The following is a 27,816-nucleotide window of genomic DNA, read 5'->3' on the forward strand; positions in this document are numbered from 1 at the left end:
TTACTTACAGTCAGAGCATTTCTCTTCACTACATGTTCTTTCATGGATTTGAAGATGAATGTGATGGAAAAGGACTTCAGTACATTGATGACATTCATTGGGTTTCTCCACTGAACGTGTTTGTTTATGTATTTGGAGTCCACTTCTTTGTGAAAAAGTTTTAAAACCACATTGAATACATTACACAGTTTCGTCTTGTATTATTTTGAGATCTCTGCTTTTATTGAAAAAGCTTTCACGACTGGGTCCAGTCAAAGTTTCCCTTAACTATATGTTTTTTTTTCCAGGTGGAGAGGTTTAATGAAAGAAGAAGAGTACAAGAGAGGAGGAAAAAAAGGCCAGCCATGAAAGGTGGAGGAAAGGGGTGGGGAGAGCAGAGAATAAAAGAGAGCAAAGAGCAAGACAGGTGTAAGAGTATATGCTCTGTTATGTATGCGAAGACCACTGATTTTTTAAAAAGTTTAACCACACTGGTTACATTCACAGGGCTTTTCCTCTTAAGTGTGTTCTTTCGTGTGCTCGGAGATTACTCCTTCCTGCAAAGGATTTACCACACTGCTTACATTCAAAAGGTTTCTCTCCTGTATGTGTTTGTTTATGTTCTTGAAGAGACCATGTGACTGCAAAGGCTTTACCACATTGATTGCATTTATACGGTTTCTCTCCTGTGTGCGTTCTTTTATGCTTTTGGAGATGACTGCTTTGTGCAAAGGCTTTTCCACAATGGATACATTCATAGGGTTTCTCTCCTGTGTGCATTCTTTTATGGGTTTGCAGATGACTATTTTGTGCAAAGCCTTTACCACATTGGTTACATTCATAGGGTTTCTCTCCTGTATGTGTTCTTTTATGTGTTTGGAGAGCAAAGCTTGTCCAAAGGCTTTACCACATTGGTTACATTCATAGGGTTTCTCTCCTGTATGTGTTCTTTTATGTATTTGGAGATCACCAATTTGTGCAAAGGCTTTAACACATTGATCACATTTATAGGGTTTCTCTCCTGTATGTGTTCTTTTATGTTTTTGAAGATCACCAATTTGTGCAAAGGCTTTAACACATTGCTTACATTTATAGGGTTTTTCTCCTGTATGTGTTCTTTTATGTATTTTGAGACTACATTTTTGTGATAAAGCTTTACCACATTGGTTACATTCATAGGATTTCTCTCCATTTTCTGTTATTTCATACCTTTAATATTAGCTACTGGTGTGCTGTATATGGCTTTTACTATGTTTACGTTTGGGCCTTGAATTCCTGTTCTTTCCAGGTCTTTTATGATGATGGGGTGTTGAATTTTGTGAAATGTTTTCTCAGTATCTAAAGAAATGATCATGTGATTTTTACCTTTCAGTTTGTTTATATAGTGGATTACGTAGATGGTTTTCCATATATTAAATCAACCCTGCATGCCTGGGATGAAGCCTACTTGACCATGATGGATGATTGTTTTGATGGGCTCTTGGATTCAATTTTCAAGAATTTTATTGAGTATATCGATATTCATAAGGGAAATTGGTCTGAAGTTCTTTTTTTGTTGGGTTTTTGTGTGGTTTAGGTATGAGAGTAATTGTGGCTTCATAGAGGGAATTCAGTAGCACTCCATCTGTTTCAATTTTGTTGAATAGTTGAGATTGTACTGGTATGAGGTCTTCTATGAAGGTCTGATAGAATTCTGCATTGAACCCATATGGACCTGGGCTCGTTTTGGTTGGGAGACTTTTAATTACTGCTTCTATTGCTTTAGAAGTTATGGGATTGTTTCGATGGTTTACGTGTTCCCGATTAAACTTTGGTACCTGGAATCTGTCTAGGAAATTGTCCATTTCCTCCAGAGTTTCAAGTTTTGTTGAATATAGGCTTTTGTAGTAGGATCTTATGATTTTTTTGAATTTCCTCTGATTTGGTAGATATTTTCATTTTTGATTTTGTTAATTTGGACACACTCTCTATTTCCTCCGTTACTCTGGATAAGGGTTTACCTATTTTGTTGATTTTCTCAAAGAACCAGCTTTTGGTTCTGTTGATTCTTTGTATAGTCCTTTTTGTTTCAACTTGGTTGGTTTCAGCACTGAGTTTTATTATTTCCTGCCTTCTACTCCTCCTGGGTGTATTTGGTTCTTTTTGTCCTAGAGCTTTTAGGTGTGTTGTCAAGCTGCTGACATATGCTCTCTCCTGTTTCTTTCTGAGGGCACTGAGAACTATGAGTTTTCCTCTTAGCACAACTTTCATTGTGTCCTGTAAGTTTGAGCATGTTGTACCGTCATTTTCATTAAATTCTAAGAAGTCTTTAATTTCTTTCTTTATTTCTTCCTTGACCAGGTTATAACTGAGTAGATCATTGTTCAACTTCCATGTATATGTGGGTGTTCTTTCCTTATTGTTATTGAAGACCAGATTTAGCCCGTGGTGGTCTGATATGACGCATGGGATTATTTCTCTCTTTCTGTATCTGTTGAGTCCTGCTTTATGACCAATTATATGGTCAATTTTGAAGAAAGTACAATGAGGTGGTGAGAAAAAGGTATATCCTTTTGTTTTAGGATAGAATGTTCTATAAATATGTGTTAAGTCCATTTGGTTCATGACTTCTCTTAGCCTGTTTATGTCTCTGTTTAATTTCTGTTTCCATAATCTGTCCATTGATGAGAGTAGGGTGTTGAAATCTCCTACTATTATTGTGTAAGATACAATGTGTGCTTTGAGCTTTAGTAAGATTTCTTTTCTGTATGGAGGTGTCCTTGGATTTGGAGGATAGATATTTAGGATTGAGAGTTCATGTTGGTGGATTTTTCCTTTGGTGAATATGAAGTGTCCTTCCTTATCTTTTTTGATGACTTTTGGTAGAAAATCAATTTTATTCGATATTAGAATGGCTACTCCAGCATGCTTCTTCAGACCATTTGCTTGGAAAGTTAATTTCCAGCCTATCACTCTGAGGTAGTGTCTGTCTTTGTTTCTGAAGTGTGTTTCCTTTAGGCAGCAGAATGTAGGGTCTTCACTGGGTATCCAGTTTGTTAATCTGTGTCTTTTTATTGGGGAATTGAGTCCATTGATATTGCTTCCTATTATATTCATCTTTGGATGTGAGATTATGGTCGTGTGCTTTTCTTTGTTTTGTTGCAAGACGATTAGTTTCTTGCTTTTTCTAGGGTGTAGCTTGCCTACTTATGTTGGGCTTTACCATTTATTATCTTTTGTTGCGCTGGATTTGTAGAAAGATATTGTGTGAATTTGCTTTTGTCATGGAATATCTTGGTTTCTCCATCTATGTTAATTGAGAGTTTTGCTGGATACAGTAATCTGGGCTGGCATTTGTATTCTCTTAGGGTCTGTATGACATCTGTCCAGGATCTTCTGGCTTTCACAGTCTTTGGTGAGAAGTCTGGTGGGATTCTGTTAGTTCTGCCTTTATATGTTACTTGACCTTTTTCCCTTACTGCTTTTAATATTCTTTGTTTTGTGCATTTGGTGTTTTGACTATTAGGTGATAGGAGGAGTTTCTTTTCTGGCCCAATCTATTTGAAGGTCTTTAGGCTTCTTGTATGTTTATGGGCATCTCTTTCTTTAGGTTAGGGAAGTTTTCTTCTATGATTTTGTTGAAGATATTTACAGGTCCTTTGATCTGGGAGTCTTCACCCTCTTCTATACCTTTTATCCTTAGGTTTGATCTTCTAACTGTGACCTGGATTTCCTGTATGTTTTGGACCAGTAACTTTTTCTGTTTTACATTATCTTTAACAATTGTGTCGGTAATTTCTCTGGAGTCTTCTGCTTCTGAGATTCTCTCTTCTATCTCTTGTATTCTGTTGGTAATGCTTATATCTATGGATCCTTGTCTCTACCTTTAGTTTTCTATATCCACAGTTGTCTCCCTTTTTGCTTTATTTATTGCTTCTATTTCCGTTTTTAATTTCTTCACCTGTTTGATTGTGTTTTCCAGTAATTCTTTCGGGGACTTTTGTGATTCTTCTGTACAGTCTTCTACTTGTTTATTTATGTTTTCCTACATTTCTCTAAGGGAGTTCTTTATGTCTTTCTTGAAGTCCTCCATCATCATGATCAAATGTGATTTAAAATCAAGATCTTGCATTTCTGGTGTGTTTGGATATTCAGTGTTTGCTTTGGTGGGTGAATTAAGCTCCAAGGATGCCATGTAGCCCTGGTTTCTTTTCCTTGGGTTCCTGCACTTGCCTTTCGCCATTAGGTGTCTCTGGTGTTACCTTGTTCTGCTATTTCTGACAGTGGCTAGACCGTCTTATAGGCCTATGTGTCAGGAGTGCTTTAGACCTGTTTTCCTGTTTTCTTCAGCCAGTTATGGTAACAGAGTGTTCTGCTTTCAGGCGTGTAGTCTTCCCTGTCTACTGGTCTTCAGCTGTTCCTGTGGGCATGTGTCCTGAGTCTACCAGGCAAGTCACTTGGAGCAGAAAAGTTGGTCTTACCTCTGGTACGAGGCCTGAAGTTGTTCCTGAGGTGCTGCATTTCAGCTTTCCATGAGGGCGGCAACCAGCAGGGCCTGCCCCGCCTTTTCTCGGGCCCCTGTGTACAGGGGTCCCAGATGGCATTAGGTGTTTTCCTCTAGAGTCAGAAATGTGGGCAGAGTGTAGTCTCTTCTGGCTTCCCAGGTATGTCTGCCCTCTGAAGGTTTAGCTCTCTGTCCCATGGGATTTGGGTGCAGGGAGCTGTTGACCGGTTCCCTTCACATCCAGGCGGTATCTTAGGAGATGTGGAGGGATGCAACAATCATTGTGCAGGGACCAAGGGAGAATTAGAGCAAAATGGAGAAAGGCATTTCTTCACTATTCCTCTCACTGTTGACAGAAACCTCAGAAGCATTATCTGCTTGTTATAAGGCTGTAGACATATACTTATGCCTTAATCAATGTGTTTCTCTTTTGCAGTAGTGTGAGATTGAACCTAGTGAAAGTTCTACACACTGGTTCAGCTGTGATTGATTCAAATAGTAACATATCTGTTAAGCCATTGTTTCTGTGTCTTCCCAATTGAGAAATGACTTGCAAACACAAATTAGAACCTGACATTGGTGCACAAGGTTTGGAAGATTTAGTAATCATTTATAACTTAACACAGTGTGTCTTTTACCCTATTCCTTTTCTTTAAAACTTTCAGGATATATTAAACTTTCTTGGGAAGCATTTTCTTATCAGCTTATCATGTAAATTACCTTTCATGTCTTCCAGAAGTTTTAAAATATCCTTCAGTAGAATGATCTTCCAAAATGTAGCCTAAAATATGGTACCAGAGAAACTATGTTACATTATTGGAAATTAGATAACATTTAAATACTACCTTTAGTGAATTTTAGAACAATGTATGATTTACTGACACCATTCTTCCTCATTTTGAACTGAAATGATAAACAGAAATAACAATAACCAAGCCACCTGTGCCTACATTTTACAAACTGAAAAATAAATTCATTCTATTACCTATATCTGTGAGATTCCTAAGGGTCTCCAGCATCACACCTTGGTAGAGACTCTTCTGAGAAGCATCCAGCAATGACCACTCTTCCTTAGTGAAGTTCACATGCACATCATCATAGGTAAGTACATCCTAAAAGATCCAATACATGTGTACATAACAAAGCATGATACCTCCTTCTAGTCTCCATCAGTTCCCAGAGCTGGGGCTGTCCCAAAGTCCTCCATACCTAAAACGTGCCTTCAGAGGTTGTCTGTCAGGAGCATTCTCACCCCTAAACCCACAGGTTAGACCGCACATTATTTCCACTGACTGTCCAAAGGGAGACCCAGCAGGAGTGTACAGGGCACAGGAACTGCAGAGCAGACTGGGATCGGAAACTTCCGGTCTCCATCTATTCCCACAGCTGGGGCTGTCTCATGGCTCTCCATACCAAAAAGCTGCCTACAGTGATGTGGTCTCCTAGGAGTGCTCATACTCCTCGGCACAGATGGGACCCCACTTTTGCCTCATAGATAGTCCTAGGAGAGACATTCTCAGAACATGAAAGGCACTGGAGATGCAGGGCAGCCTGGGAGAGGATCCATCTGGTCTCCATGTTTGCCCAGAGATAAGGCTGTCTCATAGCCCTCCTTACCCAAAAGAAGCCCAGAAAGTACTGGTATGCCAGGACTGATCTCATGCCTAAGATCACAGGCACACAGGTGTAGGACGTACAAGCTCCAGTCAGAAACAGCCAGAACAACGAACATCTGCAATAACCAGATATCAAGAGGCAAGCCCAAAAACTTAAGCAACAGAAAGCAAGACTAATTGTCATCATCACAACATTGATTACCCATCATAACAAATACTGGATAACCCAATAAAACAGAAAAGCAAGATTTCTATTTAAAAAATCACATCTGATGATGATAGAGGACTTTTAGAAAGATATAAATAACTCCCTTAAAGCAATACAGAACACATGTAAACAAGTGGTGGCCTTAAAGAGGAAACACAAAAATCTCCTAAAGACTGATAGAAAAACACAAAGAAAGACGTGAAGAAATTGAACAAAACTATCCTTTATCTGAAAATGGAAAAGAAACAATAAATAAATCACAAAGAGGGAAAACCTTGAAGATAGAATATCAAGGAAAGAGATTAGAAGTCATAGACAAAAGCATCACCAACACAATATAAGGGATTGAAGAGTGATTCTCAGGGGCAGAAGATACTACAGAAGACATTGACAGAGCAGACAAAGTGCAAAAAAAAAAAAAAAGCAAAAATCTTCTAAGCCAAAACATCCAGGAAATACAGAACACAATGAGAAGGCCAAACTTAAGGTTTATAATTATAGAAACCAGCAAAGATTCCAAACTTAACGTTACAGTAAATATATTCAAAAAATTTTTGAAGTAAACTTCCCTAACTTGACGAAAGTGAAGTCCATGAACATAACAGAATCCTATAGAACTCCAAATAGATGGAAGCAGAAAAGAAATTCCTCCCATCACACACATAACAGTTAAAACCCCAAATGCCCAAAACGAGGAAAGAATATTAAAAGCAGTAAGGGAAAAAGGAAAAATAACTTACAAAGACAGACCTATCAGATTCACACCAGATTTCTCAACAGAACCTGCGAAAGCTAGAAGATACTGGGCAGATAACATAGAAACACTTAGAGAACACAAATGCTAGCCCAGGCTACAATATCCAGTAAAACTCAATTACCATAGTTGGAGAAACTGAGATATTCCATGATAAGCCAAATTTACCCACTATATGTCCAAAAAAACTAGCCCCACAAAGGATAATAGTTGGAAAACTCAAACATGAATAAAGAAATTATCCTAGAAAAAGCAAGAAAGTAATCTTCTTTTAAGAAACCCAAAGGAAGATTTCCATACAACCTTAATTCCATCACAAAGAACAAAAATAACAGGAAACAACAATTATTGATCTCTAATATCCCTCAATATCATGGACTCAATTCCCCAACTAAAAGACATTGACTAACAGACTGTATACTTAAACAGGACACAATATTTTGCTGCATACAGGAATTGTACCTCAGTGACAAAGACAGACACTACCTCTGAGTAAAAGGCTGGAAAAAAAACAAACAAACAAACAAAAAAAAAAAAACAAAAAAACTTTCCAGGCCACTGGTCCCAAGAAACAAGCTGAAGTGGCCCATCTCATACCAAGTAAAATAGATTTTCATCCAAAACTTATCAAAAGAGACAAGAAAAGACACTTCATAACTGTCAAAATAAAATCTACCAAGATGAATTCTCAATTCCGAACACCTATGCTCCAAACGCAAGGGCACACATATTCATAATGTAAATTTTATTAAATCTCCAAGCACACACTGCACCTCAGACAATAATTGTTGGGGATGTCAACACCCATATTCATCAATGGGCAGATGAAGGAAACAGAAACTAAGCAGAGACACAGTGAAACTAACAGAAGTTATAAATGAAATGGATGTAACAGATATCTATAGACTACTTCATCCTACATCTCTGCACCAAGGAATGGTGGACTAGAAAGTTTATTATACCCAAAAGAAAGAACATAGATAGGTGTAGGAGTATCTTAGATAGTCAACAGTAGATCTAAGCTTGAAACTTGTGGAGAGAGGAAGGAGGGGAGAAGAAACAGCCAGACCAAGAGGACAGAATAATAATGAGAAATTAAAAAGTCCAGTTAAAAATGGTTGGATTACATAAGGAATTGGAGCTGGGAGGATGACATCCCTACTCTTGGGCTAGAGGATGAGGTATGCCAGCAACATACTGTTACAGTAAGGGATTCAGTTCTGATCAAACCAGAAGGCCAGGTTTGCTTTGATTTGATAAATAGCCCCCCCCCCAACCATTTGTCCCAGGGATTCAGACTTTACACTAGGGAGAAAAGAGAAGAAAGAAATGATTTAATTATATGCTGAAATATTATTTTTAATTTCAAAACACACTGTATGATCCGCTATTTTTCAGGGACTAAAGTATGTACTAGAGTACTACTAGAGTACACCAAGTATTTATCTTTTTTCTTACATTGTGTATTTGCAAACAGGAATAATAACTTTCCTCTTAGGCAGAGTCACACTTTGTCTAGGTCTTCTGTTTGAACTATTAAAAAAACAGAAATTTCAGTTATAGATTAAAGTTCAGTTCCTTATTTAGGTTCACCATTGCTTTGATCAGGAAAATGCTCCAAGATGGCCTGTATGGAAATTTACTGATTGTCTAAAATAACTTCCCTACTCATTGTTATTGCAAACAACTTGAAAAGCAGAAGTGTTTCACCTTACTTCTTCCTCCTCCTTTAATGGGCTATGCTTATACCTGCTTCAAAGTTGATCAGCGAACTCAGTTCTTACCACACAGCTCCCTCTTTATTTGTACTTCCCTCATCCCTAATACAGGAAGGTTGGACAACACTCATTCACATGATCTTTTTCTCCTTAGTGACAAGATACAGCCCAGCTTGAAAGGATTTGCATGACAGTCTTCTGAGCACTGGTCAGCAAATGCAGGATTAGGTGTTCAAATCAATCTTAACTGTAATGACACTAAGAAAGCCTGAGCTACAGGAGATGTTGCTCTAAACGGGAAGATATAAAATCTCTTAAGAAAAAGGAATGAAATTCTTAATTCCTGGGAAACATTGGAGAATAGAAACAAGTATAAGACCAAAGCATCTCTGCATAAAAAAATGAAATTTATAATGTAATAACCAAAATTGAATTTTAAAATAAATACAAGTTACTTAGAAAAAGAGGTCCTTCCTCACAGAAGGAATGGCATTAAAAAGATAGTGTTTGACCTTGCCCCTATGTGCAGTGTTAACTGCTGAGATCTATATCATGGCACACCAAGCTACAGCTGATAGCATCTGTTGTACAATTCAGGGATGATTTAAATATGTAAACAAGGATTGCACATATCTCTATAATACAGGTCCTAAAATAGGAATTTATTATCAACTGCCTCAGCTCACCTTCTCAAATAAAATACCCATCAATCTACTTTTTTAATTACATGTATTATTTAATACGTGTTGTGCAATTACAAAATTATTCACCATGCCTGAATCATGTCCTTTTCCAGAATGGTGACACCTACAGATGCCTCCCTTAAACTTTGGTCTCTTATCTAGCTATTGCCTGCCCTGTTTCACCTGACCATGAATAGAGTACACTATTCCTCCTGTTATCATGTGAAGGTAGAAGAAATGGATAGTTCACTACATAAATAAAATGAGTAAGTATAAAACACTGATTTGTTTTATTCATTTAACTCAAGAATTTCAGATTTTCAGCAAAAGAATGCAAGGTCATTGCCCTGTAGAGCAAATGAACAGGATCAAGGCTATCTGAGTTTTAGGCTAGTCTAAGGTTAGACTGTCTGAGAATTATTTCTATAAAGAGCACAAGAAGCAGCTGTCTCAGTATTAATATATCCCAGAAAGAAATCACTCCACATACAATTAAAAGGTTAACAAGCAAAGATCTCTTTAATGATAGCATGGGATCAGCTCTGTGTAATGCTCAAAGAGGAGCCAGGCAAAAATCAATGTTTTGGATTCCACAGATGCTGGGATTGATAATTTTCTATACATAAAAGACCTCGGATTGTTTAAATACAGTTTAAATAAGGACTGCAAGTCCTACCTAGGCAGCTAGCAGATTTACACAGCAAAGATCCCAAGAATCATTTCTTAACTGAGTCATGTCCTGAAATAGCAGATCATTTTCTGTATAGGGTCCTGATTTGGAGGTTCCTGAGGATGAGAAAGATTAGAAAAGTAGAAGGTAGCATCTACAGCAGGTAGATTCAATACAGAAGGTAGAATCAATACATCAGGGCCTTAGGTTACGCTCCCAATGCTAAATCCCAGGCTGATAAGGGTTTGGAGTTTAAGAAGGAGCCATGCAATTCTCCATACATTAGGATGAAGGCTTGCTTGCTCGTGCCTACACTCAACAAAAATCTGTTCTTCCTTTTCAAGGAGCTGTCACCATGTAGAGTCCTACCCTTGAGCCAAAACTATCCTTTTCTCAAGAACAAAACAGTATCCATATGGCAGACCTGGCCTCAGTGTTGGTTGTGACCCTATAATCTCACCCTGAGCCTTTTGTTAGGGGCCTGTTCTTTGATATCAGCATGGGCCTAATGGCTGACTATAAACCAGGTTTGTACCCTTTATTATGGTTTGGAAAAAAGGTCTGGAAAATCCTGGTAAACAAAGATATATACTACTATCCTAATCTTAAAAAGGACTGCTTAGCATACTCCATACCTGTGAGGTGTTTATACCAGCCCACCTCAACTACATTCTACTAAGTATTATAGCCGAAAATTATAGCTACGTATTATAGCCGAAAATTTGGTAAATGCTTACATCATCTATTCTACACTTGTAAAACACGGTTTAATATTCGAGTGCTACCCAACACACAAGATGTCTTTTTTAAATTTTTTTTTTTTTTTTTTAGATACATTTCTTTACTTGCATTTCAAATGTTATTCCCCTTCCTGGTTTTCTGTCCATAAGCCACCATCCTATTCCCTCCGCCTCCCACTCCCCCATACGGGTATTCCCCCCATACATCCCCCTTATTGCCCAACTCCCAAATATTCCCCTGTATTGGGGGTCAAAACTTGGCAGGACCAAGGGCTTCCCCTTTCACTGGTGCCCCAACAAGGCTATTCGCTGCTACATATGCAGTTGGAGCCCAGGGTCAGTTCATGTATAGAGGATAGTATAAAACCCAGGATTTCAGGGTTGATATCTTGCCAAGTATATTTCTCAGCACAAGCCGCCACCATAACGACTTGGGACAAATGCAGGTCCCATAATAAAGTCATTAAGGAGCTACAGTGTGGTATAGGGAGAGACCACAAAGGATATCACAAGTGGCTGCATTAGGTCTGGCTGCTGCTTACCATCCAGCCACTGGGAAGACCATTACATATGTATCCTTTGCTAAGCAGCTTGCTCCCCCTGTTTGTGGACATGACCTTGCACTTACCATGTCTGGAGTCTTGAGCTTGCCTGATTTCCCCTCACAGCACCCCGAAGAGTCACTCGCAACAGACCGCACATATACACTAATACCTGCTGAGTTACCAGAAGGAAGTTGCAAGCCTTGTACCCGGAAGAGCCGCCTCCTTGCCTGACTGGTAAGTCCCTCAAAGGTGCTGATTGGCTAGTGAATTTTGAGTGACATCCGCCTAACACTTAGGATTGGAGGGTACTAAAGGGACCAGCATAATGGTTCCAGCCTCTGCCAAAGTTTTGCCACATCTGCAGATCTGAAGTTCAGCAGTACAACTGCTTCTCTTCAAATAGCTTACCTGTCTGTCCTCCAGTCAATCAACTGTCAGAATGTTAGACTTAGGATCGCTGTTGCTCAACTGAATGCTTCTACTCCATGTGGCTAGTGACACTGTGTTCACTGATTTGCAAATTTGGAACTTGCCTGAGCTCTAATGATAGCACTCAGTTGACCCTTCCACTTCTTCCTCCTGGATTTAATTTGTATGGCTTTCAGAGTTCATAAATCAGCTTGCAATAGAGTTAAAAGAGGGATTTTAGTAAACAATATTTTGTTTTATATCTTTTAGCTGAGTTTAGGTAAATTGTAAATGCTTTTCACCTGGCAGTTATGTGACAAACATTAGAACAAATCAGGAAATATCTGACATACTGGGGACTATGCTGTTTAACCAGCTGATCAGCCTCCGTGAATTAGTAAAATTAACACAACAACAATAACAAAAACAACAACAGCAACAACAACAACAACAAATCCACAGCTACATTTGTACAATTTCTCCAGATGAGCAGAGCTGATAGAATGAATCTCTTATTATGTAGAAAATGCATTTATTAGAATGGCTCACAGGTTGCAGCTCAACTAGTCCAACAATGGCTGTCTACCCATGGAAAAATGAAGATTCCAAGAGTGGTTCAGTACATGTGGCTGAATGTCTCTCCTGTTATTAATTAGATACCTGAATTTTGAAAAAAAATATTCTAATGACATAAACACAAACAGAAACAAACAAACAAAAAAACAACAACAAAGAGTTGTTAGCCAGATATAGGGCAATAGGACAAGAGGTACCATGTTCAATGATCTTTATCTGTAGGCTGTCTCCACAAACTATGACCTAGATTAAAAGTGGTTCTTAACACCAAAAAATACAAAATAAAAAATACTTTTCCCAAGTCCAAAACTATGATTATGAAAAAACCCTCACAGTGCCCAACTCTTGTGATTTTAGTTAATTCCAAATGTGTTCAATTTGACTACCAAGAATAGCAAGTACAACAGAAAGGGAGAAGGGCTGGGAAAGATTGTTTACTGTGGCACATAAGACAAGCATAGGAGCCATTTCCAAAGCAATGCCTTTCTCACAAAAAGGGAGCATTGAGATTTTACTCAGGGAATCTGGATATGTTTCTACATAGGTACGCCTAGGAATATTATTTTCTCTTATGAACATGATCAAATGTAGTAGCAGCAATATTTAAGTGCATTCTTATCTGAAACTCATTCAGAAACACATGCAAATTATAAACATATTGGACAGAAATTCCTCTGGATAGTTCATCTTTTATTACAAGGTATTAGCTGAAAATCAAGTAAATGACACTGTGACTATAGATTGTTCAGGCACCAGTCCTACCTTTTAAACATGATCCATTATGTAACACATAAATGTATCAATGCTAACATTTTCACAGATATAAAGGACACAGAACACAAATTCAGAAAACTTGAAGGTAGTCACATTTTCAGCATAGACACTGCTCATAGAGGAACTGCTCTTTGTCTGAGAGCGACCACATAATTGTATAAACATTAATACACACATACCAACACTCATGCAGAGAATGACTAACATACTCCCTTTATTCCCCCCCAACACATACACACACACACACACACACACACACACACACACACACACACACACACACATATTTGGGGAGGGAGAGAGAGAGAGAGAGAGAGAGAGAGAGAGAGAGAGAGAGAGAGAGAGAGAGAGAGAAATAGACATATATGGGCATAATATATTCCATGCTGAATAAAATTATAAAATTTACACTTGGGTGATTTAAATGCTGGTTTCTCTTAAATCGTATTTAAATCAAGAAGGTGCATTGTAATGCTTCTACCAAGAATCACCTGTTTCAAGTTTGCGTACACAGTTCTTATCATGTATTTTCTGCCTTGTGAATAAATGCTGATCAACCAATCCTGAATAAATGACCGGGCAAAATCACCTAGGGTGGGAATACCACTAGCAAGAGGAGGAGAGATGGGGAGCAGATGTGCCATGTGGACAAATGAATTTGATCTGAAGGGTCATGTCAATAATAATATGTAAGTACCATGGGATAGGGAGGAAGCCAGATCAGCATAGACGGTAAGGATAGATTGTTTAATTGCTGAGCAATTGATGTGAAGTTTTAGGTAAATAAAAGTTTTGTTGTGCAGGTACTAGGGACAAACACAAGGTAAAGAAATACTTCTGACAGATTAATACACTGTTTACATTTATGTTACGATTAATTCATGATCACATGTATGTATATATATATATATATATATATATATATAAAACTTGTGTGTGTGTCTGTGTGTACATGCGTTAGTGGGTTTTCATGTGTTTGCATGTGCCTTTTTCCAGCGATGGCAGAAATCCCCAGGAGCAGCATTAGACTGAAATTACCGCATAACCACTTTCTAGGGATGGAACTTTAATCCTTTGCAACAATATCAATTAGACTTAACTCTAACTTATCCCTCTAGCCAATTTTTAATTTAAAATTTACTTTTATATTTCTTAATGGAAATCTGCTACATCAGTTCTCCCATTTATACCTACCACCATCATGTCCCAAAACATTTCCAGTCAATATCTTATTGCTTGTAATTATGTGTGAATAAGTATGTTCACATATATGAATATAGCATGTTGAATCCATTTCAGTTGTGTGCCTATGGTTTCAGGACTGACCAAATTGCATTGATTGCAATGAATAGCAACAGGGGGAGGTCAGGTTTTCCTGAGTCTAACTGTTCCACATGCAGGATGGTTCTACTATTTATTGAGCAGTAGGGTGTTGGGGTCTGAGAGGATCTTGCAAACACAGGGTAGTAGGTAAACCAGGAATGTCAAGAAGACAGGGTCCTCTTCCCAATGATTGAGATAAAATACCTATTTTCAATACTAAAGTCTTGGAGTGGATTTGGTTAATGGGCTTGTACCTTCTTTGCCATTGTTGGAGGCAGACTTCACATTTGATTTCCTACAAGGATGACCTAACTAAAGCAATTTCCCAAAAATAATTATTCCATACTCTTTCTTTCCTAAACGCATTCCAATCCAACTTCATACATTGGTTGGCAGTAATATTTGCTTCTGTCACAATCAGCTGTCTGTTGGGTGTCTTATAGCACAGCCATGGTAGGCTCCTGTCTGTGAGCACACCATATCATCTGTAATAATGTCAGGCCTTAGAGACTCCCCTTGATCTGGATCACAATTTGGGTATGTCAATGGACCTCCTTTCCCTCATGCTCTTCTCCATTTATTTCTCTGCAGTTCCTTTAGACAGAAAGAATTCCAAGTCAGTCTTTGACTGTGGCCATGGCAACCACATCCCTCCACTTGATGCCCTGTCTTTCTGCTGCAGGTGGATTCAACAAGTTCCCTCTCCCACTGTTGAGCATTTTATCTATGATCTACCCCTTTGAGTCTTCAGATTCGCACACCTACACCAGGTCTAGAGTGTTAAGTCACAGATCCCACACCCCCTGAATCTATTCACTATGCTGGCTCTTGGGGCTTCACTCCTGGTCACCGTTTAATGATCATGTTCCCCTTTTCCTCTGCCCCAACCCCTTCTCTCTCCCACTCACTTCACTCAATCCCCTTACCATCTGCATCCTTCTCTCTCATAATGAGATTGAAGAATCCTCACTTGAGCACTTTTGATTACTAACCTTCTTGAGTTCTATGGATTACTTCCAGATTTTTCTGTACTTTTCTGGCTAATGTACACTTATTAGTGAGTACATAGCATGCATACCCTTTTTGTTCTGAGAAACCTTACTCTAGTGCCATTCATTCTAGTGCCTGCAGTCTCATGATGTTCTGGTTCTTAAACGCTGAATAATATTCCAGTGTGTAAATGAGCCACATTTTCTGGATCATTTCTCTTGTGTGACACCTGAGTTGTTCCCAGCTTCTGGCTGAAAGAAATATGGTCATTATGAATATAGAGTGACACATATGCCCTTGTGTTATGGTGGAACACATTTTTGCTGTATGCCCAGGGGTCATAAAGCTGGGTCTTAAAGTAAATCTGTTTTAAACTTTCGGAGGAATCTACAGATTGATTTCCAGAGTGGTTGTACCGGTTTGCAATCCCACTGGCACTGGAGAAGTATTCCACTTTCTCTACATTCTCATCAACCTGTACTGTCTCCTGAGTGTTTGATGTCAGAATTCTGATTGGTATAAGGTGATATCTCAGGGTCTTTTTGATTTCCATAGGTGCATTTTTATTGAATTTTTTTTTGGTGGTTAGCTTCTGAGTTCTTTATATGTTTTATATGATAGCCCTCACAATGATGTAAGGATAGTGAAGATATTTTCCCTGTCTCTAGGCTACCTATTACTCTGTCCTGTGCCTTACAGATGATTTTCAATTTCATAACTCTCATTTATCAATTCTTGATTATTAGATCCTGAGCCATTGGAGTTCTTTTTAGCAAATCTACCCCCTCCCCACTGTGCCTGTGAGTTCAAGGCTCTTTCCTACTTTCTCCTCTATTACATGAAGTGTATCTGGTTTATGTTGAGGTCCTTGATCCACTTGGACATGAGCTTTGTTCAAGGTGAAAAATACAGATTTGTTTTGATTTCTCTATAAACTGGATGCCAGTTAGACTAGCACCATTTATGGAAGATGCTTTCTTTCTTCCATTGTATACTTTGGCTCCTTTTTCAAACTCAAGGGTTCATAATTATGTGGCTTTATTACTAGGTCTTCAATTGTAATACAGTGTTCCATCTGTCCATCTCCGTGCCTATACCATGCTGTTTTTATTACTATTGTTCTGTAGTATATCTGGAAGTCAGGGATAGGGATTACCCCAGAAGATCGATTTATTATTGATTATTTTATTTACCTACATTTCAAAAGTTATTCTCTCCACAGTTTTCCCTCGACAAGCCTCCTATAACTCTTTTCGTCCCACAACCCTCTCTATTAGGATGTCACAAAACCCACCCACCCACATCAGTGGCCTAATCCCTATCCTGGGCCATCAAGCCTCCACAGGACAAAGGGTACATTTTAGCTCAAGCCATGGGGATCCCCTGTATATTCTCTTGTTGTGGTTTAGTTTCTGGATTGTTTGGGTGTTTTTTTTTCTTCCTATGAAATTGGAAACCATTTCATGTCCTTAAGATCTTCCCCTGACTTTGCCATTGGGGTGCCTGTCCTCAATCCAATGTTTTGCTAAGTCCGTCCACATAGGTATTCCTCTGACTCTTGCAGAGCCTCTCAGGGGACATCTGTACTGGGCTCCTGTCAGTAAGCACTTTTGGCATGAGTAGAACCATGAATTGGTGTCTGCCTTTGGTGTCAGTAGATGAGATGGTTTCCAAGGTGGGTAGTCTCTTGATGGTCTTTCTTTCTGCTTCTGCTCCACTCTTTGTCCCTGCATTTCCTTTTGACATGAGGAATTCTGTATTATTATTTTGAGGTGGGAGGATGATCCCATCCCTCAACTGGAGGCCATGCCCCTATCACAAGATATGGTGTCTACAAGATCTATTTCCACTTCAACAGTCATTTCTTCTACTATCCTCCCTGTTATATCCTAGGAACCTCTTAGGTCCCATGCATCTGGGACTTTCTGGTGGCAATGCCTAATTACCCCTACCCTTTTTCTACATACCTACTTTTCAATTCCTGACACTCTAACTTCTTCTCCCTCAGTTTCTCCCATATCTAAACTGGCTCAAATTTTTTCTCCTAACTCCCAGGTCTCTTTCTCCTTCTACTTCCTAGAGAATATTCTCTTCCCCCTACTGAGTAGGACTGTGGCATCTACACTTTGGTGTTATCTTCCTTCTAGGGTTTCATATAGTCTTAGAGTATTATTGTGGATATTCTGAGCTTTAAGTTGGCAAATAAACACTTATTAATGATTATATACCATGTGATTTCTTTTTTGACTGAGTTACCTCACTCAAATGAGGTAACCATCTATTTGCCTAAGAATTTCAGGAAGTCATTATTTTTAATAGCTCCTTAGTACTCCATTTATAAAGGTATGACATTTAATGTATCCATTCATCTGTTGAGGGACATCTGGGTTCCTTCCAGCTTCTGGCTATTATAAATAATACTTCCATGAACACAGTGGAGCATGTGTCCTTATTATATGTTGGGGCATTTCTGGTTAAATTGTATAGCTGGGTCCTCAGGTAGTGTTATGCCCAATTTTCTGAGGAACCTCCTGACTGATTTCCAAAGTGCTTGCCCCAGCTTGCAATCCTGCTAACAGTCAAGGAGAGTTCTTCTTTCTCCACAACCTTGCCAGCATCTATTGCCACCTGAGATTTTGACCTCAGGCATTCTTACTGGTGTGAGATATTGGATATTTTATTATTTAGATTTCAAATGTTATCCTCTTACCTGGTTTCCTGTCCACACACCACTTATCCTATCCCCTATGCCCCATCTTCTGTGAGGGTGTTTCCCCACCCAAACAACTTCCTCTTCCTGCCTCCCTGTCCTGACATTACACTATACTGAAGTGGTTAGTCTTGGCAGGACCAAGGGCTTTTCCTCCTATTTGTACCCAACAAGGCCATCCTCTGTTACTGAAGTAGCTGGTGTCATGGGTCTGTCCATGTGTACTCTTTGAATGGTGCTTTACTTACTGGGAACTCTGGTTTGTTGGTATTGTTGTTCTTATGGAGTTGCTTACCCTTTGAGTTCCTTCATTCTGTTCTCTAACTCTTTTTATGCCATTCGATATTCCTCTATGGAAAATTGTTTCTCTCTGTAACACAATTTTAACAGAGTTATTTGATTCTTTGGAAACTACATTTTCGAGTTCCTTTATATATTGAATATAAGCCCTCTATCCAATGTATGATTGGCAAAGATCTTTTTCTAATCGGTTGTTTGCTATTCTGTCCTAAAGACAATGTACTTTGCCTTACAAATAAAATTTACCCAGAACATTTCCACAAATCCAGCCCAGAAATGATAATAGATGGAAAACTTCAACAAATGTAGGGAGAGTACACCATTGACAAAGCAAAAAATTGATCTTATTTCAACTAAGTGAAAAGAAGAGAGCCACACAAACCAAATTCTACCTCTATCAACAAAAATAATATGAAACAACTATCATTACTCCGTAATATAACTCAACATCAGTGGACCCTAATAAAAACACAAGATTAATGGACTGAATACATAAAGAGGACCTAGAATTTTGCTGCAAATGGGAAACACACCTCAGGGATAAAGACAGACACCTCCTTGGAATAAAATTCTGGGAAAATTTTTGACACCAAGCAAATAGTACCAAGAAATAAGCTGGAGTGAACATTTTAATATTGAATAATGTAGAGTTTCAACCAGAAGTTATCAAAAAAGTTAAGGAAGGACACTTCATACTTGTCAAAGAAAAAATCCATCAAGATGAACCCCAATTCTGAATATCTATACTCCAAATGCAAGGGCATCAACATTCATAAAAGAAACTTTACTTAGGTCCAACACATATTGCAACTCACATAATAATAGTGGGGAACTTCAATGCCCCACTCTCATCAATGGACAGATCATAGAAACAGAAAGTATGCAGAGATACAATGACACTAACAGAAGTTATGAACCAAGTTAATTTAGCAGAAATCTATAAAACATTTATTCCTAAAACAAAAGAATATATCTTCTTCTCAGAACTTATTGGTACCTTCTCCAAAACTGACCATGCAGTTATTCCCAAAACAGGCCTCAATGGATACAAGAAGATTGACATAGTCGCATGTATCCTATCAGGGCACCAGGGACAAGGATTTTCAATAACAACAAAACAGCAGAAAGCCCACATTTACATGGACGTTGAACAATGTTCTACCCAATGTTAATTTTGTTAAGGAAGGAAGGAAGGAAGGAGGGAAGAAAGAAAGAAAAAAAGAAAGAAAGAACTTAAAGACTTTAATTTAAATTTAAATTTAAATTTAAGAATTTAATGAAAATAAAGGAACAACACATTGAAACTTAGTACTTAGCAGTACTAGGAGGAGAGCTCAAAGATCTGAGTACCTCCGAAAAGAAACTGGAGAGAGCATACACAAGCAGCTTGACTGCACTGCTGCAAGCTCTAGAACAAAAAGTAGCAAATACACCAAGAGGATTAGACAGCAAGACTTACTGAAACTCAGTGCTTAAATCAACCAAGTAGAAACAAAAAGAACTGTATATAGATTCAACAAAACCAGAAGCTACTTCTTTGAGAAAATCAACAATATAGAAAAACCCTTAGTCAGACTCAGCAGAGAGCACAGTGACAGTATCCACATTAACAAAATCAGAAATGAAAAGGGAGACAAAATAACAGAAACATAAAACTTTAAAAAATTGTCGGATCCCATTACAAACACCTATATTAAACAAAACTGGAATATCAGGATCATGTTAACAAATTTCTTTTTTTTTAAATTCCATTTTTATTAAATTTAGTATTTATTTACATTTCAAATGTTATTTCCTTTTCTGGTATCCTGTCCATCAGCCCCCAACCCCTCCCTCTCTCCTTCCATCTGGGTGTTCCCCTCCCCACCCAATCCCATTACCTCTATCCCCCACTCCCCTACACTGGGGGTCCAGCCTTGGCAGGACCAGGGTCTTCCCCTTCCCCTGGTGCCCCAACAGTGCTATTCACTTCTACCTATGCAGATGGAGCCCAGGGTCAGTTCATGTATAGTATTTGGGTAGTGGTTTAGTCCCTGAAAGCTCTGGTTGGTTGGCATTGTTGTTCTTATAGTGTTGCAAGCCCCTTTATCTCTTTCTGTCCTTTCTCTTATTCCTCCAACTGGGGTCCCATTCTCAATTCAATGGTTTGCTGCTGGCAGTCACCTCTGTTATTTGACATGTTCTGGCTGTTTCTCTCAGGAGAAATTTATATCCTGTTCCTGTCAGCATGCACTTTTAAACTTCTTGCATCTTATCTAGTTTTGGTGGCTGTAACTATATGGGCCACATGTGGGGCAGGTTCTGAATGGCTGTTCCTTCAGTCTCTCCTCTAAACTTTGCCTCCCTATTTTCTCTTATGGATATTTTTGTTCCCCTTTAAAAGAAGGATTGAAGCATCCACATTTTGGTCACTCTTTTTGAGTTTCTTGTGGTTTGTGCATCTTGGGTTATTTGAGCATTTGGGCTAATAACCACTTAACAATCAGTGCATACCATGTGTGTTCTTCTGTGATCGGGTTACGTCACGAGAGATGATATTCTGTAGATCCATCCACTTGCCTATGAATTTCTTGAAGTCATTATTTTTGATAGCTGAGTATTACTCCATTGTGTAGATGAAACACATTTCTGTATCCATTCCTCTGTTGAAGGGCATCTGGGATATTTCTAGCTTCTCGCTATTATAAATAAGGCTGCTATAAACATAGTGGAGCATGTGTCTTTGTTATATGTTGGGGCATCTTTTGGGTATATGCCCAGGAGAAGGTATACTTGTGTCCTCAAGTAGTACAATGTCCAATTTTCTGAGGAAACTCCAGACTGATTTTCAGAAAGGTTGTACCAGTTTGCAATCCCACCTACAATAGAGGAGTCTCCTCTTTATCCACATCCTGACAAGCATATGCAGTCACATGAGATTTTTATCTTAGCCATTCTGACTGGTTTAAGGTGGAATCACTCAGAGTTGTTTGATTTGTATTTCCCTGTGGCTAAGGATGTTGAACATTTCTTTAGGTGATTCTCAACCATTCAATTTTTCTCAGCTGTGAATTCTTTGTTTCACTCTGTACTCCATTTTTAATAAGTTTAATTGGCTCTCTTGAGTCTTCATGAGTTCTATGTATATTTTGGATATTAACTATCAGTTATAGGATTGGTAAAGATCTTTTCCTAATCTGTTGGTTGCCGTTTTATCCTAATGACAGTGTCCTTTTCCTTACTGAAGCTTTGCAGCTTTATGAGATCCCATTTGCCCATTCTTGATCTTAGCACATAAGCCATTGGTGTTCTGTTCTGGAAATTTTCTCCAGTGCCCATGTGTTTGAGATTCTTCCCCAATTTTCCTCTATTAGTTTGAGTGTATCTGGTTTGAGGTGGAGGTTCTTGATCCACTTAGACTTAACCTTTGTACAGGGTGATAATGGATTCATTTGCGTTCTTCTAAATGCTGACTTCCAGTTCAACCAGCACCATTTGTTGAGAATGCTATCTTTTTCCTTCGGATGGTTTTGACTCATTTGTCAAAAATCAAGTGACCATGGGTGTGGGAGTTCATTTCTGGGTCTTCAATTCTATTCCACTTCTCTATCTGCCTGTCTCTGTACCAATACCTCCTCTCTAGGGGCCTGTTTTGCCTTAAGTCTGCTTATGGGCATAGAAGAAACTATTGGTGGACCTTAAGAAATATCAACATTGTCTTCTATGTTACTTTCTTCATTGAGGGTCACTGCTGGTTTATCAGACTCTGAGGGCCTAATTTCCTCATGTGAATTAGGCGTTATATAAAGGGTTAGGGCTGAGGGTACTACTTCCTCAGGTGGGGTAAACCACTGAGAATCTGAAGATTCAGTATTCTCAACTTCAATAGGTTCCTCGCACAGATCCCCATCCCAAGTTATAGGCTTCAGGACATGGATGACATTCATAGGCTTTCTCTCCTGTATGTGTTTGTTTATGTATTTGAAGGTCCCTGCTTCGTGAAAATGGTTTAAAACCACATTGGGTACATTCAAAATTTTCTCTATTGTATGTGTATGCTGGATCCCAGACTGACATGGGTCTGGAGTATAAGAAGGAACCCTGTAATTCTCCACCCATTAGGATCAAGGCTTGCTTGAGTGGGACTGCCCTCAACAAAACATTGCCTGTCCTTTTCAAAGAGCTGTCACAGGGTATAGTCCTATACTTGAGTCAAAACTATCCTTTATCTCAAGAACAAAACAGGATCCATATTGCTGGCCAGGTCTTAATATTGGTTGTGACCCTATAATCCCACCTTGAGGAGTTGGTTAGGGGCCTGTACTTTGATATCAGCATGGGCCTAAAGGCTGACTATAAACCAGATTAGTACCCTTTATTATGGTTTGGAGACAAATGTGTCGACAATCATGGTAAACAAAGATATAAAGTACTATCCTAATCTTAAACAGCACTGCTTAGCATACTCCATACTTGTGAGGTGTTTATACCCAGTCCACCTCAGCTACGTTCTACTCAGTGTAAGGTATTATATCCAAAAAGTTGGTAAATCTTTACATCATCAATACAGCTCATATCCATCAGAGCTTAATATCATACAATGGTACAAACTCAGGAGAATTCGAATAATACAGTGCTGCACAAAGGGAACAGCCACCCCACACATGAGATGTCTTTTACTGCCTCCACAAAATTAACTCAAAATGGACGTTTTACCTACCTGTTAACTTCTAAGGTCAGAACTTATAGAGGATGATATAAAACCCGGGATTTCAGGTTTTGCATCCTGCCAAGAATAATTCTCCACATAAGCCACCGCTGTCATGATTTGGGACAAATGCCGGTCCCATAATAAAGTTATTCAGAATCCACCGTCAGGTACAAGGAAAGCCTGCCAAGGACCTCACAAGTGGCTGCATTAGGTGTCTCTGCTGCTTACCATCCAGCCACTGGGAGGACCCATTATACATATACCCTTTGCTAAGCAGCTTGCTCCTCCTGTTTGTGGACATGACCTTGCATTTATCATGTCTGAGCTCCCCTCACATCACCCTGAGTAGTCACTCAGAACGTTCCTCAGAAACACTCATACAGGCTGAGTTACCAACGGGAAGTTGTAACCCATTTACCCGGAAGACCCGCCTCCTCGCCTAACTGGCAAGTCCCTCTGGAGGTACTGATTGGCTAGTGAATTTTGAGTGACATCAGCCTGTCATTAGGGTTAGGGGTAGGGACACAGCATAGTGGATCCACCCTGGGTCAATCTTTAGAAATCTGCCAATCTGAATTTCAGAAGCACAAGCGCTTCTCTTCCAATATTACCTGTCTGTCCTCCAATCAATCCCCTGACAGAAAGTTACACTCCAGATCCCTGCTAAGCAACTGTCTGCTTCTATTCCATGTGGGTAGTGACACTCTGTTCACTGATTTGCATATTTGGAGATAGGGTTAGAAAGAGCTACAATCACAGCACTCATTTGACCATTACACTGGTACCCTCCTGGATTTAATTCTGATGGATTTCATAGTTCATAAACCAGCTTAAAATAGAGTTAATGTGACCTTTTAGAAAACAGTATTTTATTTTGTGCCTTCAAGCTGGGTTAAGGTAAAATGTAAATAGTTTCCCCTGATGTCTACGTGACAAGCCTCAGAACAAATCAAGTGTTATCTGACACACTGTAGAGTACTCTCGTTAATCAGTTGATCAGCCTCCGTGAATTAGTTAAATGAACATAACAAAAACAACAACAACAAATCCACAACTACATTTGTGCAGTTTCTCCAGATGTACAAAGCTAATAGAATGAATCTCTTATTATGTAGAAAACACATTTATTAGAATGGCTCACTGGTTGCAGCTCAACTATCCAACAATGGCTGTCTACCCATGGAAAGATGAAGAATCCAAGAGTGGTTCAGTCCATGTGGCTGAATGTCTTGGCTGTTATTAAGTATATACCTGAATTGTGAAAAATAGATTCTAATGACATAACCACAAAAAAGAAACAAACAAATGACAGCAAAAAGTTGCTAGACAGAGGTAGGGCCATAGGACAAAGAAAAAGAGCTACCATGTTCAATGATCTTTATCTGCAGGCTGTTTGCACAAACTATGACATAGGTTAAATGTGGTTCTTATCACCTGAAAAGACACAGATTAATACTTTCCCCAGGCCCAAAACTATAATGAAGAGAAATCCCTCACAGTTCCTAACTCCTTGGTTTGTTGTTAATTCCAGATGTGACTACCAAAAATAGCAAGCACAACAGAAAGGCAGAAGAGCTGGGAAATATTGATTACTGTGGCACATAAGACAAGCATAGGGGCCATTTCTAACCCAATGCCTTTCTCAGAAAAAGAGCACTGAGATTTTACTAAGGGAATCTGGATATGTTTCAACATAGGTTCGCCTAGGAATATTATTTCCTCTTCTGAACATGGTCAAATATAAAAGCATCAATACTTGACGACATTCTTACCTGAAAGTCATGAATAAACACATGTAAATTATAAAAATGGGGGACAGAAATGCCTCATGAAAGCTCATCTTGTATTACAAGAAATTAGCTGAAAATCAAGTAAATGATGCTGTGACAATATATTGTTCAGGGACCAGTCCTACATTTTAATCATAATCTGTGATGTAATACATAAATGTATCAATCTTAATATTTTTACAGACATAAAGGACATAGAACACAAATTCAGAAAACTTCAAGGCAAAGTCACCATTTAGGAAGACACTGTTCATAGAGGAACTGCTATTTCTCTGAGACCTATAACATCATTGTATAAACATTCATACACACATACAAACACTCAAATAGAGAAACATATACTTAAAAACTCTCTCCAGACATATATAGGCATCTGTATTCCATGGTGAGTAAAATATACATTTGGGAGACTGAAATCCTGGACAATGGAAAAATGTAGCTGGACGTGGCACAGATGTGTTTCCAGTTTATTTTATAATTTATTGTTTAATATTTTTCATTCCAGACTTATCCCCCTCCCAGTGTACCCTGACTGTTCCACATCCCAAACCTCCTCCCTACCACACCTAACAGGATGTCCCCATCCCACCATCCCACATTTTGTCACCCTAAGTCTCCTGAAGATATGTGTATCTTCTCTGAATAGGTCCAGACCTAAATGTCCTCTATTGTATGTGTTGAGGGCTCCTATGCTCATGTATATGCTGCCTGGCTGGTTGCTCAGTGTCTGAGACATCCCAGGGGCCCAGGTTAATTGACACTGCTGGTATTCACATAGGATCACTCTTCAGGTCTTCCAGGCTTTTCCTAATTCAACCACAGGGGTCCCCAGTTTCTGCCCATTGGTTGGGTGTAAATGTCTCCATCTGACTTTCAGCTGCTTCTAGGGTCTTTCAGAAGGCAGTCATGATAGGCCCCTGTTTGTAAGTATACCATAGCCTGAATCATAGTGTCAGGCCTTGGTGCCTCCCCTGAGCTGGAATCAATTTGGGACCCCTGGACCTCCTTTGCTCAGCTCTTCTCCATTTTTGTTCTTAGTTCTTTTTTCGGGATGGGGACAATTCTGGTCAAATTTTGACTGTGGGATGGCAGCATATGACATTCTGCGTCACAGTGATTAGGGGATGTCACTTGTCACAGTTTCTTTGAGTTCATGTTCTCTGTCCATGATCCAGGAGCAGCTTTATTACAGTAACTCCCTGCCATTTTCATTATGGGTTTGATTTGTGTTGGATTTGAGAGAACCCTATTGCACAAAGACTTTTTCCACGTTGTTTATACTCATATCTTTTCCATTATGATTATTTTCATGATAATAAAGACTTTAGAAATGTTCAAAAGACTTTACCATATTCAATGCCTTGATAGCTTTATTTTTTTTTCATGATTTTGAATATGTGAGAATTGAAAAGACCTCCCCATATTAAATCATTCATAGTTACTCCTAGTGGATATTCATGTTTGAAGATAGAAATACATGAAGGTTTGAAGGTTTGGACTCCAGGTTTTATTAAATACACTCAAAGGATTTTTCTCCAATTATGGTTTATTTTGTCTTTGAATATGACTTTATGCGAAGGTGTTACCAAGTTGCTTACATTCATAGGGATGTCCCTCCTGTTTATCTTCTTTTATATATTTGAAAGATGATTGCCATTTCAAAAGACTTTAATCCCATTAATTATATTCATAGGGTTTCTATTGAGTATGTCTTCTTTTTATTTACATCAAAGTACTGCAATTTGCAAAAGGTTTCACATTTCACTTATATTCATAGGGTTTTATTCAGTGTGTATTATTTTATGTAGGAGATGATTGTTTTGGCAAAAAGGTTTTACCACAGTTAGTCCAACTTTTCTTCAGGACCTATTCTTTTATGTATTTGAAGATGATTGTGATGTCAAAGGTTTAGAACATGTAACACATCATTGTGTTTCTCTCCTGTATGTGATTGTCATTGTTTATATATTTGGAGGTCACTGCTTTGTATAAATGTTATAAAACCACAATGGATGCATTCAAAAAAGTTTTGCTCCTGTACGTGTACTTTTAAGATTTTAGAGACCACTGCTTTGTGAGAAAGCTTTGAAACATTGGTTAAAGTTAAAGGGTTTCTCTCCTGTATGTGTTCTTATATGTCTTTGGAGATAACTGCTTTCTGCAAAGGCTTTGCCACATTGGTTACATTCATAGGGTTTCTCTCCTGTATGTGTTCTTATATGGCTTTGGAGATGACTGCTTCCTGCAAAGGCTTTACAACATTGATTACTTTCATAGGGTTTCTCTCCTGTGTGAGTTCTTTTATGTTGTTGGAGAGTACTGTTGTATGCAAAGGCTTTACAACATTGGTTACATTCATAGGGTTTCTCTCCTGTATGAGTTCTTATATGTATTTGGAGAGTATTTCTTCGTGCAAAGGCTATGCCACATTCGTTACATTCATAGGGTTTCTCTCCTGTGTGTCTTCTTTTATGTTGTTGGAAACTACTGCTGTATGCAAAGGTTTGGCCACATTGGTTACATTCATAGGGTTTCTCTCCAGTGTGTGTTCTTTTATGAATTTGGAGATTGCTGCTTTGGGCAAAGGCTTTGCCACATTGGTTACATTCGTAGGGTTTCTCTCCTGTATGAATTCTTATATGGCTTTGGAGATGACTGCTTCCTGCAAAGGCTTTGCCACATTGGTTACATTCATAGGGTTTCTCTCCTGTATGTGTTCTTTTATGTCTTTGGAGAGTACTGCTTCTGCAAAGGCTTTGCCACATTGGTTACATTCATAGGGTTTCTCTCCTGTATGAGTTCTTATATGTATTTGGAGAGTACTGCTGAGTGGAAAGGCTTTGCCACATTGGTTACATT

The 27,816-nt window shown here is 38.7% G+C and overlaps 1 protein-coding gene across 1 annotated transcript in view; it reads right to left on the reverse strand.

The window, feature by feature from the left end:
- Nucleotides 1-424: 424 nt before the first annotated feature.
- Nucleotides 425-27,816, reverse strand: part of LOC116902260 (zinc finger protein 431-like) — a 35,186-nt gene continuing 7,794 nt past the window's right edge. Inside the window, 3 exon segments of the mRNA XM_032904679.1 lie at nucleotides 425-866; nucleotides 869-1,018; nucleotides 27,095-27,684. Of these exon segments, the coding sequence (XP_032760570.1) occupies nucleotides 481-866; nucleotides 869-1,018; nucleotides 27,095-27,684 (1,126 nt within the window). The 3' untranslated portion in view covers nucleotides 425-480.

This window comes from Rattus rattus, chromosome 5 (genome assembly GCF_011064425.1).
Source record: "Rattus rattus isolate New Zealand chromosome 5, Rrattus_CSIRO_v1, whole genome shotgun sequence".
Lineage (NCBI taxonomy): Eukaryota > Metazoa > Chordata > Mammalia > Rodentia > Muridae > Rattus > Rattus rattus.